Source organism: Panulirus ornatus, chromosome 19, assembly GCF_036320965.1.
Source record: "Panulirus ornatus isolate Po-2019 chromosome 19, ASM3632096v1, whole genome shotgun sequence".
NCBI lineage: Eukaryota > Metazoa > Arthropoda > Malacostraca > Decapoda > Palinuridae > Panulirus > Panulirus ornatus.
The window spans coordinates 14,244,573-14,267,064 of record NC_092242.1 but is presented as its reverse complement, the minus strand read 5'-3'; the positions used below and the strand labels follow the sequence as shown (position 1 = coordinate 14,267,064).

Genomic DNA, 22,492 nt, shown 5'->3' with positions numbered 1-22,492 from the left:
ATGGTACTCTAGTGATATTGGTCAATCCACACATCCCTCAGTGATGAGCATATAGACCATTATGAACAAAGATTTGCTCTGTGTGCTGATGGCTACTGTATCCTATGGCTTCTTGGCAGAATGAGAGAGAAGGGCCTATACTTCTTCTATAAGGTAAGCCATCAACAGAAAGTTCAAGTTGTGTATCATCAGTACAGTATATTAGTTGGGACAAAGAGACTTTCTCATTGCAAGAATGAGTTATCTATATTTTTCCCTTGAATCCACAAATGATATCGAAAGTATTGAGATTATCTTGGTTTAGCCAAATCCTCATGGTATACTGGGAGCTCCAGATTGTATGTACTGGGGATTACCTAATAAAGTAGTAGTTCAAGACAAGATCCACTTATTAGGAGAGATGAACAAACTCCTTAGGCAGAACCAAGAATGAAAAGTTTGTGTTCAACAGAACCTGTTGGATTTAAAAAATAATTTGCTTCAGTTTGCCTTATATCTGCAAAACAGAATGGATGAACTGAAATGATCATGACTGGCCATTGAAAATCACCACAAAAGGGTACAGAAACCACAACCAATCAGGACAGATGCTCGTCTCTGTAAACCTAAACTGTATAAAAGAAGCATTTTGGCTCTAAAAGAGGTTAACTGAAGGATAGCCTTTGAGATGGTCTATCCCCCAATGCATCACAGTATTGCATTGGCCTAGAATAGGAATTTCCAAATATCATAGGACAGTGATTTAACCCACACACCATGACAAGGGGTTCAAGTTTCTCTCAGCACCCTAGCTCTGTCAGAAAAAGTTTCCATGAACTAGACTTTCACCTACCCCCATGACTAAGTTATGGGAGCTACTTGTCTTCATGAATGTCAAGGTGAACAGAACTGAATCAAAGAAGTCAGTCTTTTTTAATTGACATTTGTCTGCAAACTGGCAAAACCCTGGGGTTCGAATCAATATAGTTAAGAGCTGTGACACTGTTTTAGTCCCTAATTCTACTGTAAAACCTTTACCTAGGGCTCATACACTTAAACCTTCCTAAGAACTGGAAAAACAATACAAATCAAAGGAGAAACCAATTGCATGAATAGAAGGAGAAATGGTAGTAAAGGAAGAGGGGAGCCCACCACCACTAATTACAGCAACAACAATCACTTTGTTATTGATCAAAGTATACTCACAGTACTGCACACCCTTAAGAAATCAATAAAGATGCCTGTCCACTGTAGGAATGGGAAGAAAGCAGATGATAAAATGAAGGCTGGTAAAAGACATTGTCTTCATGCAAAGATAATTCTTTGGTGCCAGTGGATCAGTTCCCTGTAGCAAGCAGGATGATAATGTCTTCACTGTGGTAAACTCTGGTTAAAATTGAGGTCAAAATGAGAGAGTTGCCACAACCATTGGTGAAAAAAAGCTAGTGGTCTCTCATTGATTTGATTGCCTTATTTGATAAGGTGTTAGAAAGTCTTAACCTCCAAAGCAGGGGAAAGAAATGCGACTAAATGAGTAATGATAGTTAGTCTGGATATACTTGAAAAGAATTTAGAGAGAGACTGGGTAAAACTAAATTTTCTTAGATATAATTACTATAGACAAAATCTGCCAAGCTAATTACTCTCCATGAACTTACATGAACTTGACATGTCTTGCACCCTGGAATAGGAGTACTGATGGCCCACTAGTGGCTGCAGTGGTCTGTGGTATGGATTCCTCAGTAGTGCTGCTGATGGTGGCAGTGGAGTCTGAGACCTTCGTCAAAAACACTCTAATGGGAAAATGAAAGTGACTTGTTATTGTATTTCAAAGTGAGAAAGGCATTGGAAGTACTGATTCTTAGTAAATATCTCTTCATACATATGAGTAGTACTCTTAGTTTCATCAGAATGATAGTTTGTTTAGTTTGTATGTTCAAATTATGCTTTTTTTAACACTTGTTCATTTGTTTAACCACTTGCCTTTCCTGCCTTCTTGAGGTAGCATCCAGAGTCTAGTTGTCATTTACAGTTAAGTTAAGCTCCTCAGTTTATTCCATGGTTTACTTTGATCACTTCATATGTCCCGCTTCATACTATTAACAGCATGTCACCCTCCATATACCACATTTCTCAGGTTATTTCTGTCAGTCACTTGCTTCTCATCCTCATGAATGTTCAGGCCCTAACACCTCAAAGCCTTCTTTTCCCCAGTACTCTCTCTCTTCCTTGGTACAGAAGCATTCACAAGAAGCCTTTATCATTGGTTAAAAACAGTTCCAGATGAGCCATGGAAGAAGAGAAAAACAAGTGTTCATCTTGCGAGATATGCAGTGAATATGAAGTGTTAACCCTATCTAATGGCAAAATCTCATCATATATACTCTTAGGTAGGTATTTCCCCTTGCTTCTCTGCTTCTAGAACATGTATCTTCTTTCTCAGTCTCTCTTCATCCATTCCCTCATTCCTAAACCACTTCAGCATACTTTGGTTATCCCTCTCAATTAAACTAAGCTTATTACCACAACTCTCTCTGACAGTTAATTTTTTTCATAATCATCTTACTTGTTGCCATGTATCATCCTCAGGCATTTAATTTCTGTCATATCTACACTCTTCCTTTCCTTTGCATTCTGTGCCAAGACCTATAACAACTTAACACCACTGGGACTTTTCTTAAATACACCCATATTTTGCCTTACAGACAATGATATTCCTTTCCACACACTTTGTCACACATACAAGACCTTAAGACCCTATTCTTTCCTGTGGCTTACTTCAGTCCATGTGGTTCCATTTGCTGCTACATCCAATGGCTTCGAGATACCACAAGGATTCCACTTCCTCCAAGTCTCCCCTATTTGAGCTCGCTCAAGCCATCCTGTCTTACCAAAAACACAGCACCCTACCCACATCCAGGACCCATAGACCTTTCCATGGTTTACCCCAAACATTTCACATGCCCGGTTCAGTGCACTGATGGCACATCCACCCCAGTATACCACATCATTCCAATTCACTCTATTCCAAGCAAGCCTTTCACCCTCCTGTATGTTCAGGCCCTGATAGCTCAAAATCCTTTTCAATCCATCCTTCCATCTTCAATTTAGTTTTCTACTTCTCCTTGTTCCCTCCACTTCTGACACACACATCCTCTTTGCTAGCCTTTCCTCCCTCATTCTCCCCATTTGTACAAACCATTTCAATACACCCTCTTTTGCTCTCTCAACCCCACTTTTTATTACCACACATCTCTCTTAACCTTTCATTACTCATTCGATAGGACCATCTCGCACAACACATTATCTTGACACATTAAATTTCCAAAATATCCACCCTCCTCTACACAACCTATCTATAACCCATACCTTGTAACTATATAACATTTTTGGAACAACAATTCCTTCAGACATACCCATTTTTGTCCTCTGAGATAATGCTCTTTTTTTCACACATTCTTCATCGATCCCAGAACCCTTGCCCCCTCCCCCACCCAATAACACACACATCTGCTTCCATGATTCCATCCATTGCCAAGTCCACTTCCAGATATGTAAAACTTTTCACTTCCTCCAGTTTTTTCCAATCAAATTTACATCCCGACTAAGTTGTCCCTCAACCCTACTGAACCTAATAACCTCGCTTTTATTTACATTCACTCAAATTTCTTCTTTCACACACACCTCCAGATTCATTCACCAACTTTTGCAGATTCTTACTTGAATCAGCCACCAGTGCTGTATCATCAGTGAACAACAATTGACACTTTCCAGGCCCTTTCATCCCAACAGACTGCATACTCACTCCTCTCTCCATGACTCTTGCATTTACATCCCTCACCACCCCTATCCATGAACAAATTAAACAATGTGGTGACATCGCACACCCTTGCCGCAGACTGACCTTCACTGGGAACTGTCCAATCTCCCCTCTTCCAACTCTTACACATGACATACACCCTTGATAAAAACTTCTCTGCTTCTAGCAGCTTACCTTTCACACCATATATTCTTAAGACCTTTCACAAAGCATCTCTATCAACTCTTATCATATACCCTCTCCAGATCCATAAATGCCACCTACAAATCCATCAGTTTTTCTTAGTACTTCTCACACACATTCTTCAAAGCAAACACCTGATCTACACATCCTCTACCACGTCTGAAGCCACATTTCTCATCCCCAATCTGATGCTCTGTACATGCCTTCACCCTCTCAATCAGTACCCTCCCGTACAATTTACCAAATATACTCAACAAATTTCTCACCTTCCACTTTCAGTTTTACCCACATCAATATAGAATTTACTTCCTTACACTCTATCACACACTCCCTAAGCTCTTGCTTCAGAAGTAGTGCTACTCCTTCCTCAGCTATTGTCCTTTCACCAACGCATGACTTTACCACTGAGACATTTCCAAACCATTCTTCCCCTTTAACTGTGAGCTTCATTTCACTCATTGCCAGAATATCTAGGTTTCTTTCCTCAACATTACTACCTATCTCTCCTCTCTTCTGAATTTGGTTACAGCCACACACATTCAGACACCCCAATCTGAGCCTTTGAGGAGAATGAGCATTCTTCACCTTGCAGCAGCTTCTGTTTCCTCTTTGGAAATTGAAATACAAGAAGGAAAGGGTTTCCAGCCCTCTACTCCAGCCCTCTTTAATTACCTTCTACAGTCGGCAGAGTATGGAGGCAGAGTTCTTTCTCCCCACCTCATTCCAAATGAGTTCATCATTTCCCTGCTACTGGATGTATCAGAGCCTCAAAGCTGAAGGAGTTCCTAAACAAGAGGTACTTTTATGAAAGAAGTTCAGGGGCAATTATAAATAAGTGAAAGAATATAAAGGAACCCAAATTTTACCATCTGGTCAGATTATCTGGTTCAGATTTTTACAGCTATCTGATATTTGACAGGAAACCCTAATTTTTATGCACTATCTTGTAGTGTCATGGTGCCTCCCCTGAGGAAACCAAAGGTAATGTTGCTTCCATTAGACATGTGTGTAATGTAATTGAATTGTAATGAAAAAATGAAGAAGAATAGAGCAGATTAAAAATGCTGAGGCTCAGTCAAGCTTATTGTATATAATCAGATGACAAAAGCAAGACTGGTGAAGGGGAAAACAGTACCCAAGGTGAAAAATCTAATCAGAGAGATGCCTTTAAGCTCCCATGTTATTGATATGTAAGGTGTTTCAACAATATTGGTGAGTACACTTTTTATTCCACAGTGAAAAGGAAAGATGGAGATTAAGGAGGTGTCTGGAATGCATTCCTGTTTTTCTTGTATGTTATTAGATCCATTTTGCAGGGAACCACTGTAGTAGACACACTTTTCCAGGAATATATCCTGTGCAAAGCAGGGACAAAGTGTTCTAACTTGTCAAAGGCTTTGAAGTGAAACATGAAAGAAAAGGTTTATTTACAAATTAAACATCAAAAGGCATTGGAGAATACCGGTAATATACATTAAGATGAGGAAGATGAATGTAGCTTAATTGATTTTGATTGTTCTTTTTCTTATCTATCCAAAAGTAGATAAAATTTCAAGTCCTTTATTACCTATTATTTCTTCTTAAACTAAAGCATTTTCTTCATTTAGATGATAACTAAACACAGTGGAAAGGAAAAATTCAGGGGGAAGATATTATCTAAAGATCTTTTTATTATAAAAGTTTTTTTTTTTTTTTTTTTATACTTTGTCGCTGTCTCCCACGTTTGCGAGGTAGCGCAAGGAAACAGACGAAAGAAATGGCCCAACCCCCCCCCATACACATGTATATACATACGTCCACACACGCAAATATACATACCTACACAGCTTTCCATGGTTTACCCCAGACGCTTCACATGCCTTGATTCAATCCACTGACAGCACGTCAACCCCGGTATACCACATCGCTCCAATTCACTCTATTCCTTGCCCTCCTTTCACCCTCCTGCATGTTCAGGCCCCGATCACACAAAATCTTTTTCACTCCATCTTTCCACCTCCAATTTGGTCTCCCTCTTCTCCTTGCTCCCTCCACCTCCGACACATATATCCTCTTGGTCAATCTTTCCACACTCATCCTCTCCATGTGCCCAAACCACTTCAAAACACCCTCTTCTTATAAAAGTTATCTGACCAAGTAGAAATATTAATGTACTTTTTAGTTTCACTTAACATCAACAATAAGGCCGCCCTGTACCCGTGTTAACAAAATAATATGATATCTAACTCACAAAACTATTTGTGTTGGATATTTATGTGTACAAGTAGTGGTGATGTGAGAGGGAGATGGAGTGAGTATTTTGAAGGTTTGTTGAATGTGTTTCATGATAGAGTGGCAGATATAGGGTGTTTTGGTCGAGGTGGTGTGCAAAGTGAGAGGGTTAGGGAAAATGATTTGGTAAACAGAGAAGAGGTAGTGAAAGCTTTGCGGAAGATGAAAGCCGGCAAGGCAGCAGGTTTGGATGGTATTGCAGTGGAATTTATTAAAAAAGGGGGTGAGTGTATTGTTGACTGGTTGGTAAGGTTATTTAATGTATGTATGACTCATGGTGAGGTGCCTGAGGATTGGCGGAATGCGTGCATAGTGCCATTGTACAAAGGCAAAGGGGATAAGAGTGAGTGCTCAAATTACAGAGGTATTAGTTTGTTGAGTATTCCTGGCAAATTATATGGGAGGGTATTGATTGAGAGGGTGAAGGCATGTACAGAGCATCAGATTGGGGAAGAGCAGTGTGGTTTCAGAAGTGGTAGAGGATGTGTGGATCAGGTGTTTGCTTTGAAGAATGTATGTGAGAAATACTTAGAAAAGCAAATGGATTTGTATGTAGCATTTATGGATCTGGAGAAGGCATATGATAGAGTTGATAGAGATGCTCTGTGGAAGGTATTAAGAATATATGGTGTGGGAGGAAAGTTGTTAGAAGCAGTGAAAAGTTTTTATCGAGGATGTAAGGCATGTGTACGTGTAGGAAGAGAGGAAAGTGATTGGTTCTCAGTGAATGTAGGTTTGCGGCAGGGGTGTGTGATGTCTCCATGGTTGTTTAATTTGTTTATGGATGGGGTTGTTAGGGAGGTGAATGCAAGAGTTTTGGAAAGAGGGGCAAGTATGAAGTCTGTTGTGGATGAGAGAGCTTGGGAAGTGAGTCAGTTGTTGTTCGCTGATGACACAGCGCTGGTGGCTGATTCATGTGAGAAACTGCAGAAGCTGGTGACTGAGTTTGGTAAAGTGTGTGAAAGAAGAAAGTTAAGAGTAAATGTGAATAAGAGCAAGGTTATTAAGTACAGTAGGGTTGAGGGTCAAGTCAATTGGGAGGTAAGTTTGAATGGAGAAAAACTGAAGGAAATAAAGTGTTTTAGATATCTGGGAGTGGATCTGGCAGCGGATGGAACCATGGAAGCGGAAGTGAATCATAGGGTGGGGGAGGGGGCGAAAATCCTGGGAGCCTTGAAGAATGTGTGGAAGTCGAGAACATTATCTCGGAAAGCAAAAATGGGTATGTTTGAAGGAATAGTGGTTCCAACAATGTTGTATGGTTGCGAGGCGTGGGCTATGGATAGAGTTGTGCGCAGGAGGGTGGATGTGCTGGAAATGAGATGTTTGAGGACAATGTGTGGTGTGAGGTGGTTTGATCGAGTAAGTAATGTAAGGGTAAGAGAGATGTGTGGAAATAAAAAGAGCGTGGTTGAGAGAGCAGAAGAGGATGTTTTGAAATGGTTTGGGCACATGGAGAGAATGAGTGAGGAAAGATTGACCAAGAGGATATATGTGTCGAAGGTGGAGGGAACGAGGAGAAGTGGGAGACCAATTTGGAGGTGGAAAGATGGAGTGAAAAAGATTTTGAGTGATCGGGGCTGAACATGCAGGAGGGTGAAAGGAGGGCAAGGAATAGAGTGAATTGGATCGATGTGGTATACCGGGGTTGACGTGCTGTCAGTGGATTGAATCAGGGCATGTGAAGCGTCTGGGGTAAACCATGGAAAGTTGTTTGGGGCCTGATTGTGGAAAGGGAGCTGTGGTTTCGGGCATTATTGCATGACAGCTAGAGACTGAGTGTGAACGAATGGGGCCTTTGTTGTCTTTTCCTAGTGCTACCTCGCACACATGAGGGGGGAGGGGGATGGTATTCCATGTGTGGCGAGGTGGCGATGGGAATGAATAAAGGCAGACAGTGTGAATTGTGTGCATGGGTATATATGTATGTGTCTGTGTGTGTATATATATGTGTACATTGAGATGTATAGGTATGTATATTTGCGTGTGTGGACGTGTATGTATATACATTGTGTAAGGGGGTGGGTTGGGCCATTTCTTTTGTCTGTTTCCTTGCGCTACCTTGCAAACGTGGGAGACAGCGACAAAGCAAAATATATAAATAAATATATATTTATGTGAGCTGGTTGACTGCTCTGGACAGATATTTACCCATCAAGTTTCCCACCTCTTTCAAGGCCAAGCACCAGGCCTTGATGTTTGCTGGGAAGCAATACACAATAATTTCTCCCTACAGTCACTTATCCTCCAGCCATGACAATGACAGTGCATTTTTATCAGTTGTCTGGGAAGGAAATTAAGAAGCTTTTAGGTGAATTTAGAGGTCTAAGCAGATGATTGTGATATACTTGACAATGATGATCTTTCTTTGGATCATGTGACTATTGAATTTATGTACAGTGGCTCTTCAATCATTGAAAGTAACCGAGATGGGGCATGAGAAGGTGTTTTTCACAAAAGTGGAGGCAGTGTTGCCAGCAGTAACCTGACCTTGATAATATTTCATCTTACAGATGCAGCTGGTAATTTCACAACTCTTATGACTTTGCTGTTATAATTTTCAGTGAATCACTGATTAGATCAAGAAAAGATTTATTACTTATAACCATATTAATAATGATTAGCTATTAATTTTTTGGTGTTAGCAGAATAAACGAAGAAACATGCAGTGACAACCAATCAACACTCGAGCCTTAATTCCAAACTATTTTAGTATATTGTGCTCAAAAATCAGTAAAATTCTACACTATATCTGAGTCAAATTAGTGGACCAGATATACCTTTGAAGTGATTTTTTTCGTTGTTATATGGACGTTTATGAAATCACTGTATAAGGTTGAATACAATTTTAGATAATTTGAGAAACTGGGTTAGAAAGGGAACCTTGAAGATTAAGAGGTTAATCATATCTGAGACATTTGTAAAAAACTGAAATCTGATTATGATGCATATTAACTACCCATAGCAATCCTACATATACAGAAATCTTTTGGTGTTTAGTTCTGGAGAGGAAAGCAGACACTTACGCCACATAGACAGGGCTTTTGCACAGACATTTAAGTCTAGTCACTTCATCCTCAGAGCTGGCTCTCCCAGTTATGCAGATCTTGCCATTCCACTCGTGGTTATCCCAGCCATAGCACTGTGAAGTTATAAAATATCAACCCAAGGAGAGAAATGGACTATAACTTTGAATTAGAAATTAGTACTATAGAATAGGTCATCTACAATATTATTAATATTAACTATTATACATAATCGCTGTTTCATGTGTCAGCGAGATAGTGCCAGAAAACAGACAAAGAATGGCCCATACACATACACACACACACACACACACATTTATTTATTTATTTTGCTTTGTCGCAAAATAAATAGATAATTTTTTTTTTTTTTTTTTTTATTTTTTTTTTTTTTATACTTTGTCGCTGTCTCCCGCGTTTGCGAGGTAGCGCAAGGAAACAGACGAAAGAAATGGCCCAAGCCCCCCCCCATACACATGTATATACATACGTCCACACACGCAAATATACATACCTACACAGCTTTCCATGGTTTACCCCAGACGCTTCACATGCCTTGATTCAATCCACTGACAGCACGTCAGCCCCGGTATACCACATCGCTCCAATTCACTCTGTTCCTTGCCCTCCTTTTACCCTCCTGCATGTTCAGGCCTCGATCACACAAAATCTTTTTCACTCCATCTTTCCACCTCCAATTTGGTCTCCCTCTTCTCCTTGTTCCCTCCACCTCCGACACATATATCCTCTTGGTCAATCTTTCCTCACTCATTCTCTCCATGTGCCCAAACCACTTCAAAACACCCTCTTCTGCTCTCTCAACCACGCTCTTTTTATTTCCACACATCTCTCTTACCCTTACGTTACTCACTCGATCAAACCACCTCACACCACACATTGTCCTCAAACATCTCATTTCCAGCACATCCATCCTCCTGCGCACAACTCTATCCATAGCCCACGCCTCGCAACCATACAACATTGTTGGAACCACTATTCCTTAAAACATACCCATTTTTGCTTTCAGAGATAATGTTCTCGACTTCCACACATTCTTCAAGGCCCCCAGAATTTTCGCCCCCTCCCCCACCCTATGATCCACTTCCGCTTCCATGGTTCCATCCGCTGCCAGATCCACTCCCAGATATCTAAAACACTTCACTTCCTCCAGTTTTTCTCCATTCAAACTCACCTCCCAATTGACTTGACCCTCAACCCTACTGTACCTAATAACCTTGCTCTTATTCACATTTACTCTTAACTTTCTTCTTCCACACACTTTACCAAACTCAGTCACCAGCTTCTGCAGTTTCACACATGAATCAGCCACCAGCGCTGTGTCGTCAGCGAACAACAACTGACTCACATATATATATATGTGGTTTCAGAAGTGGTAGAGGATGTGTGGATCAGGTGTTTGCTTTGAAGAATGTATGTGAGAAATACTTAGAAAAGCAAATGGATTTGTATGTAGCATTTATGGATCTGGAGAAGGCATATGATAGAGTTGATAGAGATGCTCTATGGAAGGTATTAAGAATATATGGTGTGGGAGGCAAGTTGTTAGAAGCAGTGAAAAGTTTTTATCGAGGATGTAAGGCATGTGTACGTGTAGGAAGAGAGGAAAGTGATTGGTTCTCAGTGAATGTAGGTTTGCGGCAGGGGTGTGTGATGTCTCCATGGTTGTTTAATTTGTTTATGGATGGGGTTGTTAGGGAGGTGAATGCAAGAGTTTTGGAAAGAGGGGCAAGTATGAAGTCTGTTGGGGATGAGAGAGCTTGGGAAGTGAGTCAGTTGTTGTTCGCTGATGATACAGCACTGGTGGCTGATTCATGTGAGAAACTGCAGAAGCTGGTGACTGAGTTTGGTAAAGTGTGTGAAAGAAGAAAGTTAAGAGTAAATGTGAATAAGAGCAAGGTAATTAGGTACAGTAGGGTTGAGGGTCAAGTCAATTGGGAGGTAAGTTTGAATGGAGAAAGACTGGAGGAAGTGAAGTGTTTTAGATATCTGGGAGTGGATCTGGCAGCGGATGGAACCATGGAAGCGGAAGTGGATCATAGGGTGGGGGAGGGGGCGAAAATCCTGGGAGCCTTGAAGAATGTGTGGAAGTCAAGAACATTATCTCGGAAAGCAAAAATGGGTATGTTTGAAGGAATAGTGGTTCCAACAATGTTGTATGGTTGCGAGGCGTGGGCTATGGATAAAGTTGTGCGCAAGAGGATGGATGTGCTGGAAATGAGATGTTTGAGGACAATGTGTGGTGTGAGGTGGTTTGATCGAGTAAGTAACGTAAGGGTAAGAGAGATGTGTGGAAATAAAAAGAGCGTGGTTGAGAGAGCAGAAGAGGGTGTTTTGAAATGGTTTGGGCACATGGAGAGAATGAGTGAGGAAAGATTGACCAAGAGGATATATGTGTCGGAGGTGGAGGGAACGAGGAGAAGTGGGAGACCAAATTGGAGGTGGAAAGATGGAGTGAAAAAGATTTTGTGTGATCGGGGCCTGAACATGCAGGAGGGTGAAAGGAGGGCAAGGAATAGAGTGAATTGGATCGATGTGGTATACCGGGGTTAACGTGCTGTCAGTGGATTGAATCAGGGCATGTGAAGCGTCTGGGGTAAACCATGGAAAGCTGTGTAGGTATGTATATTTGCGTGTGTGGACGTATGTATATATATGTGTATGGGGGTGGGTTGGGCCATTTCTTTCGTCTATTTCCTTGCGCTACCTCGCAAACGCAGGAGACAGCTTCAGAGCAAAAAAAAAAAAAAAAAAAAAAAATATATATATATATATATATATATATATATATATATATATATATATATATATATATATATATATATATATATATATATATTATTTATTTATATTTTATTTTGCTTTGTCGCTCTTTCCCGCATTTGCAAGGTAGCGCAAGGAAACAGACGAAAGAGATGGCCCAACCCACCCCCATACACAATGTATACACACACACACGTCCACACACGCAAATATACATACCTATACATCTCAATGTACACATATATATACATACACAGACACATACATATATACCCATGCACACAATTCACACTGTCTGCCCCCATTCACTCCCATCGCCACCTCGCCACACATGGAATACCATCCCCCTCCCCCCTCATGTGTGCGAGGTAGCACTAGGAAAAGACAACAAAGGCCCCATTCATTTACACTCAGTAGTCTCTAGCTGCCACGCAATAATGCCCGAAACCACAGCTCCCTTTCCACATCCAGGCCCCACACAACTTTCCATGGTTTACCCCAGACGCCTCATTTTTTTTTTTTTTTTTTTTTTTTTTTTTGCTTTGTCGCTGTCTCCCGCGTTTGCGAGGTAGCGCAAGGAAACGGACGAAAGAAATGGCCCAACCCACCCCCATACACATGCCTTCAATCCACTGACAGCACGTCAACCCCGGTATACCACATCGCTCCAATTCACTCTATTCTTTGCCCTCCTTTCACCCTCCTGCATGTTCAGGCCCCAATCACACAAAATCTTTTTCACTCCATCTTTCCACCTCCAATTTGGTCTCCCTCTTCTCCTCGTTCCCTCCACCTCCAACACATATATCCTCTTGGTCAATCTTTCCTCACTCATTCTCTCCATGTGACCAAACCATTTCAAAACACCCTCTTCTGCTCTCTCAACCACGCTCTTTTTATTTCCACACATCTCTCTTACCCTTACGTTACTTACTCGATCAAACCACCTCACACCACACATTGTCCTCAAACATCTCATTTCCAGCACATCCATCCTCCTGCGCACAACTCTATCCATAGTCCATGCCTCGCAACCATACAACATTGTTGGAACCACTATTCCTTCAAACATACCCATTTTTGCTTTCCGAGATAATGTTCTCGACTTCCACACATTCTTCAAGGCTCCCAGAATTTTCGCCCCCTCCCCCACCCTATGATCCACTTCCGCTTCCATGGTTCCATCCGCTGCCAGATCCACTCCCAGATATCTAAAACACTTCACTTCCTCCAGTTTTTCTCCATTCAAACTCACCTCCCAATTGAATTGACCCTCAACCCTACTGTACCTAATAACCTTGCTCTTATTCACATTTACTCTTAACTTTCTTCTTTCACACACTTTACCAAACTCAGTCACCAGCTTCTGCAGTTTCTCACATGAATCAGCCACCAGCGCTGTATCATCAGCGAACAACTGACTCACTTCCCAAGCTCTCTCATCCCCAACAGACTTCATACTTGCCCCTCTTTCCAAAACTCCCTAACAACCCCATCCATAAACAAATTAAACAACCATGGAGACATCACACACCCCTGCCGCAAACCTCTGTTCTTAACGCTACCTTGCTGATGCGGGAAATGGCGAATAGTATGAAAAAAAAAAAAAAAAAAAAAAATATATATATATATATATATATATATACATAAGTGCCCATATATGCACATATACATACATATACATATCAACATATACATAAACATAAGAAGACATTACATACATACACATGTACATATTCATACTTGCTTGTCTTCATCCATTCCTTTTGCTACCCTGCCCCACTGGAAAACAGTTTTTATGAATGAGTCACATATTGCAGAGGACCTGTCATGGAGAACAGAACCAGTACTAAGGAGGCAAATCCTCACAAGTCAGACATTGAGTGCATAATAAACTTTCATGGGGTGTCGCTTAATTACTGTCATGATCTAGTCAATGTCAAAGAAACACAAAACTTGTTGCCAAAATCAGTAGTGACTAAGCATTAAGTGTAAAGTTAAGAATGATGCTGAAATATGAGAAATGATTTATTGGTTAGAAATCTACAAGGAACATATCCTTAATACTCCCAAGTCTTTGTAGCACTATCATAGTGATTCTGTACTTATATATGACAGATGTGGTTTCAGATGCATTAATAAATCATACACCAGCTCAAAAATCAGTAATCACTGATGCATTTTCAAAAGACTATGACCATAATATCCAATGGTTATGCTTACAATATTTAGTCTTCCACAATTTGCTTCCATGTATCTATCTATCTATCTATTACCTATCTATCTGTATCTCTGATGCCCATTCCCTTTGGGAATTCCCTCAAGGGGGTGCAATATCTGGTCTACCACAATTTTCTTCCATGTATTATCTATCTATCTATTACCCATCAATTTGTATCTCTGATGCCCGTTCCCTTTGGAAATTCCCTCAAAGGGGTGGCCATGGCACAAGGGTCTCCTTAACAAATGAACTCCAGCACCACTTCTTAGCCTTTGGTACCTCACCCTTAACAGGCCACTGACAAAGGGCAACTTCAGTACAGTGCTTTCAGAGGTTTCTACATAATGTGTCTACCTAATGTTCCTGCCTAATGTTACAAACCACTACTTTTACCTAATGCTCCCAGCTAGTGCTCTTACCTTCTACTTCCATATGTTTTTACCTAAAGCTCTTGTCTAACCTTCCTACCGACTACTTTTGTCTATTGCTCCTACCATTTTGCCAAAAGGTAGGACGAGTGCAAAGCACTGACCATATGAAAATCTAGAGTTGCAGAAAGTTAAATTGTGTGAGTTGTGTGTCAAGTGTTATTTATGACAAAAGTAACACTTAATACTTGACAACACTTAACTCGTACAACTCATTCTTTGCAACTCTAGATTTTCCTGTGAAGAGCGCTTTGTGGTAGCGCTTTGTAGGAGCAATAGATAAAAGTAGTAGGTAGGAACTTTAGATAGGAGCTTTAGGTAGACACATGTATTATCACTAAACAAATATTTCTTCATCACTGATGAATTAAGTTTGATTAAACTTACCATCAATCTAAGATGTTAACAGCTATTTATAAGCATTTCAAGTGAAGTGAATCAGTGTGAGAGTGGTAAATACAATTTACCTTGAAACGGTGACCCTTTGGCCTTGTATCATCAAGGACCACCAGCTGGTATATAATCTTTTCTGTTCCCATATCAAGAGGAATTTTTACTCCTGTCACTGGATTAAGAAGGACAGCTTCAGCCACAGGGGATCTGTAGGAACATGTCTTGTAAAACAATAAAAAAGGTAGGTGAAAGTTAAGTGACATGATTTCCCACAAGGCAACAAACATAACATACAGATAACTACCATTGCAAATATGACACATGGGAAGATACCATTATAAACATGACAAAGAAAATTACCACATCTAAACAACATGTAGGTCCAGAACTAGATACCGACCAATCTTTCAGAACTGGTTCAGAACTTGCTTTGAGGTAATGAAGGCAAAGTGGTGCTTAAAGAAAAGGAAGGAAACCTGAACAAACCTGAGATCTCCAGGAGCCTCTACACCTGTGACTAGTGTCCAGTAGTCATCCAGGAGCACTGTGGTAGCTAGGCAGGCACCATAGCAAGGCACATCCTCTCCCTCATCACCTTTTCTGCCACAGTTCCATTCACTAAATTGGTCTAAGATGGAGCCCCATATAACCTGAAAGATGAAGAGTGACAGCCATTATGACAAACAAAAAGGCAGAATTACCAAATACTCTTAGTAAGGGAGGCCACAAACAAAGACTCGTGAAAATCAAAACTGATTAGAAAGAGATATCGCAAACAAAATGTAGTGTAGCATTTAGTGTCACTAACCGTGATACATTCATGGGCAGCCCAGGGTTGAGCACATTGGTTCAAATCCTGGTTGCAGCAGTTGGTCCACAATCAACCCAGCTATTCATCTCCCACAAGGGTTGGTCGATAAAATGGTTACCTGGCTTAAACTGGGATATATATTTATCGATAGGGGTAGGGGAGAACGGATTCTATCTTCATAAGAATGGTGGAAGCAGGTGGGCTGGACCCACCCTATTCTTGTATTTTGATTTCTAAAAGAGGGAGCAGAAAAAGTGGCCAGGTAGGGAGTGTTCATCCTCTTCAAAGGCTTAGACTGGGGTGTCTAAATTGTGGATATACCCAAGATGAGATGAGAGGAGAGCTAGGTAGAATGTATAAGGAAAGAAACATGGATGTTTTGGCTCTAACTGAAACAAAGCTCAAGGGTAAAGGGGAAGAATGGTTTGTAGATGTAATAGGAGTCAAGTCAGGAATTGGTGAGAGGAAAAGAGCTAAGGGAGGAATGGCACTACTTTTGAAGCAGGAATTGTGGGAGTGCGATGGAGTGTAAGGAAGTAAATGATTGATGTGGGTAAAACTGGAAGTGAATGGGAAGAGATGGTTGATTATTGGTTTATATGCATCCGGCCATGTGAAGAAAGATCTGAGGGGCAGGTGTTTTGGGAGCAGCTGGGTGAATGTGTCAGCATTTTTGATGTACATGGCTGGGTATTAGTGACGCATGATTCAAATGTGAAGGTAAGTAATAAGGCAGTTGAGGGTATAATTGGGGAGGGTGGGATAATCAGTGTTATTGATGGAACTGGTGAAGAGCTTGTGGAGTTGTGTGATGAAGAATAACTGGTAATTGGAAATACATGCTTAATAAAAAGAGGATATACACAAGTATATGTATGTGAGCAGGAGAGATGGGATGCAGACATTGTCAGATTACCTATTAATTGATAGGCACGTAAAAGAGAGACTTTTGTTCATAAATGCGCTGAGAGGGACATTTGGTAGGATGTATGATCAGTATCTTGTGAAGACTAGGGTGAAGATTTGTAGAGGCTTTTTGAAACAGGAAACAGTGTCGGGGAGAAGAAAGTGGCGAGCGTAAGTGAACTTGGAAGAGAGTTGTGTTAAGAAATATCAGGAGAGACTGAGTGAGGGTAAATAAAATGAAGGGAGTGGATAAGGAATGGGAGGTATTTATGGAAGCAGGGATGGTATGTGCAAGAGATGCATGTGGCATGCAAAAGGTGGTAGATGGGCAGATTAGAAAGGGTAGTGAGCATTGGGATGGAGAAATAAAGTTGCTAGTGAAAGAGAAAGAAGAAGCATTTGGGCAGTACTTACAGGGAAGGAGTGTGCTTGGGAGATGATTAAAAGAAAGTAGCAGGTCAGGAAGATGGTGCAGGGGTTGAAAAAGAGGGCATATGAGAGTTAGAGTGAGAGAGTATCAGTAAACTTGAGGGAGAATATGATGTCTTGAAAGGAGGTAAATAATGTGCGCAAGACAACAGAACAAATGAGAAAATTGGTGAAGGGGGCAAAAGGAGAAGTGATAATAGGTATTGATGAAGTGAGGAGGAGATGGAGTGAGTATTTTGAAAGATTGTTAAATGTATTTGAGGAAAGAATGGCAGATGCAGAATGCTTTGGTTGGGGTGGTATGTGAAGTGAGTCATGGAGAGTGGTTTGTGAGGAGAGAAGAGTTGGTGAAAGCCATGTGTAAGATGAAATGCAGCAAGGCAGCTGAAGTGGATAGTACTGTTGTTGAATTTAGTAAGAAAGGAGACACCTGTGTTTTTGATTGGTTGGTAAGGATATTCAGTGCATATATGGATCTTGGTGAAGTGCCAAAGGAGTGGTAAAATGCATGCATACTGTCATTGTGCGAAAGCAAGGGGGATAAAGAAGAGTGTTCAAACTACAGAGGTAAGAGTTTGTTGAGTATACCTGTTAAGTTTTACGGAAGGGTTTTGATTGAGAGGTTTAAGGCATGCACAGAGAATCAGATTTGGGAGGAGCAGCGTAGTATCAGGAGTGGTAGAGGATATGTGGATCAGGTGTTTGCTTTAAAGAATGTGTGAGTAATATTCAGAATGACATATGACAGAGTTGATAGAGATGGTTTGTGGAAGGTCTTAGGAATATAAGGTATGGTAGATAAGCTGATAGACACAGTGAGAAGTTTTTCAAGGGTGTAAGGCTTGTGTATGAGTAGGAAGAGAGATAAATTAATAATTCCAAGTGAAGGTTAGTCTGCAGCAGTGGTGTGTGATGTCCCCATGATTGTTCAGTTTCTTTATGGATGTGGTGATAAGGGTGGTAAAGGTGAGAGTCATGGAGAGAAGAGTGAGAATGCAGTATGATGGGGATGAGATGGCCTGGGAAGTGAGTCATTTGCTATTTGCTGAAGAAGCACCACTGGTGGCAGATTCGAGTCAGAAACTACAGAATTTGGTGTCTGAGTTTGGAAGAGTGTGTGAAAGGAGAAAGTTGAGAATGGGTTGTGAGTTTGAATGTAGAAAAATTGGAGGAAGTGAAGTGTTTTAGATATCTGGGAGTGGACATGGTAGGGAATGGAACCATGGAAGTGGAAGGGAGTCATTGGGTGGGGAAGGGGCTGAAGGTTGTAGGAGCACTGGAGAATATGTGGATAGAGGACATTATCTAGGAGGGCAAAAATGGGTATTTCTGAAGGAATAATAGCCCCAGTGATATTTTATGGATGCAAAGCAGTGGATGCAAAGCAGTGGAAGAGTGTGTGAAAGGAGAAAGTTGAGAATGGGTTGTGAGTTTGAATGTAGAAAAATTGGAGGAAGTGAAGTGTTTTAGATATCTGGGAGTGGACATGGTAGGGAATGGAACCATGGAAGTGGAAGGGAGTCATTGGGTGGGGAAGGGGCTGAAGGTTGTAGGAGCACTGGAGAATATGTGGATAGAGGACATTATCTAGGAGGGCAAAAATGGGTATTTCTGAAGGAATAATAGTCCCAGTGATATTTTATGGATGCAAAGCATGAGCTATGCATAAGGTTGTGCAGAGAATGGTGGATAAGTTTGAAATGAAATGTTTGAAGACAGTATGTGATGTGAGACGGGTTGATCGAGTAAGTAATGTAACGGTAGGAGAGATGTATGGTAATAAAAAGAGTGTGGCTGAAAGAGCAGAAAAGGGTGTGTTGAAATGGTTTGGAAATATGGAGAGAATGAATGAGGAAAGATTGACAAAGAGGTGTGTCAGAGGTGAAGGGAACAAGGAGAAGCGAGAAACCAAATTGGAGGTGGAAGGATGGAGTGAAAAAGATTTTGAGCGATTAGGGCCTGAACATACAAGAGGGTGAAAGGTGTGCAACGAATGGAGTGAATTGTGAATTAGAACGATTTAGTATACTGGGGTTGATGCATGTGAAGCATCTGGGGAAACCATGGAAAGGTCTGTGGGGCCTTGGTGTGGAAAGGAGCTGTGGTTTTGGTGCAATGCACATGACAGCTAGAGACTGAGTGTCTTTTCATGGTGCTACCTTGCTGGATTGGGGGTAGGATGCTATTTCATGTGTGGCAGGGTGGCAACAGGAATGGATGAAGGCAGCAAGTATGAATATGTTCATGTGTATATATATGTATATGTTTGTGTGTATGTATTGAATGTATGTTGAAATGTATATGTATGTTTATGTGCGTGTGTGGGCGTTTAGGTATATACCTGTATGTGGGTGGGTTGGGCCATTCCTCATCTGTTTTCTTGTGCTACCTCGCTAACGTGGGAAAAAGCAGTTAAGTATAATGAAAAATATATATATAGTGTTAATGAGATGGCTTTGGTGATGGCATTCAGGTTCCTGTGCCATCTCAGCTAACACAAAAAAAAAAGTAGTGTGGAAGACTACAAGGAAGTAGTCAAAAGGGCTCCGTATAGACAGTGACTTGCAATATGAACACCTACTATGGGAAACCATTGACAAGCAGTAAGAAAATTCACAAACATGAGATCTTAAAGACCTCTGAAGTGCCGCACAAAAAAGCCAGCAGTCAGAAAGACCCTGTAGCAGTTCATAGCCATTAGACCCAGTTACACATACATAAATACCAAAAACAGGCAGCAATTAAGATAATAGGCAGGCATTTAGGAAGGGTATTGAAACTCGTTAAAGAAGAACTACATAAAGGCAGCTAGAATGACCATGAGCATGACATACAGAAAAGCAAAGACAAACATCACAGAAGACCACATATAGATAGTAAAGAATGCCAAATACAGGTAGTAAGGATGACAACGGGCATGCGGTAAAAATAATCAAACATTGGCTGTATGCAATTAGAAAGATTAAGATTTGGTAGTAAAGCAGTGTGTATATATATGCATTAGTGTCCATTATCTAAAGCAGTAATATCTTACAAAATGCAGCACATTTAACTGAAATAGTCACTTCCTTGTACTATTCTGAAGCATATTTATATGTGGGTTAAAAGGGTTTATATAATATTTGTGGAAATGTTTTAAGCAAAAAAACATGTAACATACATAAGTTTTACAATTTTTGGACAGCATGATCAAAGTTTCAAGATGTCAGTGAACCCTAATTAAGAAACCTAGTGCCAAGTTTGAAGAGGAAAGCCCTCAGAATGGTAGCAAGGAAGACCAAAAACAGGAAGTACTGTGAAAGGTACATTATCTGGACAAACAAGAAGTATTCTATAACATTACACGGAACTCGATGATCTCATTTGGAATCAGTTCATCAAGAACATGTAAGAAACAATTGTTCTTATACCCTGTGGTATGCAGTAGTCAACCATAGTAAGCTCTAATTATCAAATCAAACAGAAATAATTTCCAAATGATATACTGTATTGAGATCTAATTATCAAATGCAGATTTTTCAAATAATAGTCATCAAAACTGCATTGATAATTCTGATCAGATTTTCTTTCAAAATCAATCAGATTTATTCATTATCCAAGTATACTAGTAGTCTCCAATATCTCTACTTTTGCTTAAAGTAAAAAGTTACTTACAAAGCTATCTTTCTCAGCAAAGTCGCCTTTGTTGCCCTCACTGTTAGTAATCGGGAATTTTGTTTCAGCTTGGTCCCTCAGATTGGACTTTACCACTGTCAGTGCCACCAAAGTCCCTAGCACATGACTAGGGTCATCTTGTGAGCTCATCCCAAGACACAAACCAGAGGAAAATCTAGAAAAAAAAAATTACCGCTGTAAACTAGTAATTTTTCATATTGCTGTAATTAATTCATCATTTGAAAAATGGTTATGAAACTGGTCTTTGATAACTTTGATTTATGCACTGCACACCAGTAGTTTATGGAAGACTAAAATTTCAAAATGTTTGGAAATTCACCTTTACACATTACATTACTGTACTTCTGAAATTACAACACAGTTATTGTCATACCTAACTTCTTTTCTGGTGGCTGGTGGCTGATTCATGTGAGAAACTGCAGAAGCTGGTGACTGAGTTTGGTAAAGTGTGTGAAAGAAGAAAGTTAAGAGTAAATGTGAATAAGAGCAAGGTTATTAGGTACAGTAGAGTTGAGGGTCAATTCAATTGGGAGGTGAGTTTGAATGGAGAAAAACTGGAGGAAGTGAAGTGTTTTAGATATCTGGGAGTGGATCTGGCAGCGGATGGAACCATGGAAGCGGAAGTGGATCATAGGGTGAGGGAGGGGGCGAAAATTCTGGGAGCCTTGAAGAATGTGTGGAAGTTGAGAACATTATCTCGGAAAGCAAAAATGGGTATGTTTGAAGGAATAGTGGTTCCAACAATGTTGTATGGTTGCAAGGCGTGGACTATGGATAGAGTTGTGCGCAGGAGGATGGATGTGCTGGAAATGAGATGTTTGAGGACAAAGTGTGGTGTGAGGTGGTTTGATCGAGGAAGTAACGTAAGGGTAAGAGAGATGTGTGGAAATAAAAAGAGCGTGGTTGAGAGAGCAGAAGAGGGTGTTTTGAAATGGTTTGGTCACATGGAGAGAATGAGTGAGGAAAGATTGACCAAGAGGATATATGTGTCGGAGGTGGAGGGAACGAGGAGAAGAGGGAGACCAAATTGGAGGTGGAAAGATGGAGTGAAAAAGATTTTGTGTGATCGGGGCCTGAACATGCAGGAGGGTGAAAGGAGGGCAAAGAATAGAGTGAATTGGAGCGATGTGGTATACCGGGGTTGACGTGCTGTCAGTGGATTGAATCAAGGCATGTGTAAGGGTGTGGGTTGGGCCATTTCTTTCGTCTGTTTCCTTGCGCTACCTTGCAAATGCGGGAGACAGCAAAAAAAAAAAAAAAAAAAAAAAAAAAAAAAAAAACTTCTTTTCTTGCTTTAGCTAGGTAACATAAGGAGCAAAGGATTGATGGCCTCTTTACACAGATTTAGTCTTCAACTATCATGTATATTTTAGCAATACCAGACACTATCATCCACAGCCAACTCTCACACACTACTTCACTGTTTACCTTGATCATATCATATGCCCTGGTTCAGTGTACTGACAACACAAGGCTCCTATATACCACATCACTCTAATTCATTCAGTCCAGTTTTTGCATCACACCTGAATGTTCAAGCTGCAGTACCCTTAAGCCTTTTTCACTCCTTCC

The 22,492-nt window shown here is 40.6% G+C and overlaps 1 protein-coding gene across 1 annotated transcript in view; it reads right to left on the bottom strand.

Annotated features, from left to right (window-relative positions):
* LOC139755399 (uncharacterized) overlaps positions 1 to 22,492 on the bottom strand; it is a 204,972-nt gene that overhangs the window by 35,960 nt on the left and 146,520 nt on the right. The window contains exons 45-49 of the mRNA XM_071673671.1: positions 20,900 to 21,074; positions 15,586 to 15,749; positions 15,174 to 15,306; positions 9,280 to 9,395; positions 1,638 to 1,772 (exon numbers count right to left, since the gene is read on the bottom strand). Coding sequence (XP_071529772.1) covers positions 1,638 to 1,772; positions 9,280 to 9,395; positions 15,174 to 15,306; positions 15,586 to 15,749; positions 20,900 to 21,074 — 723 coding nt within the window. The remainder of the gene's footprint in view (positions 1 to 1,637; positions 1,773 to 9,279; positions 9,396 to 15,173; positions 15,307 to 15,585; positions 15,750 to 20,899; positions 21,075 to 22,492) is intronic.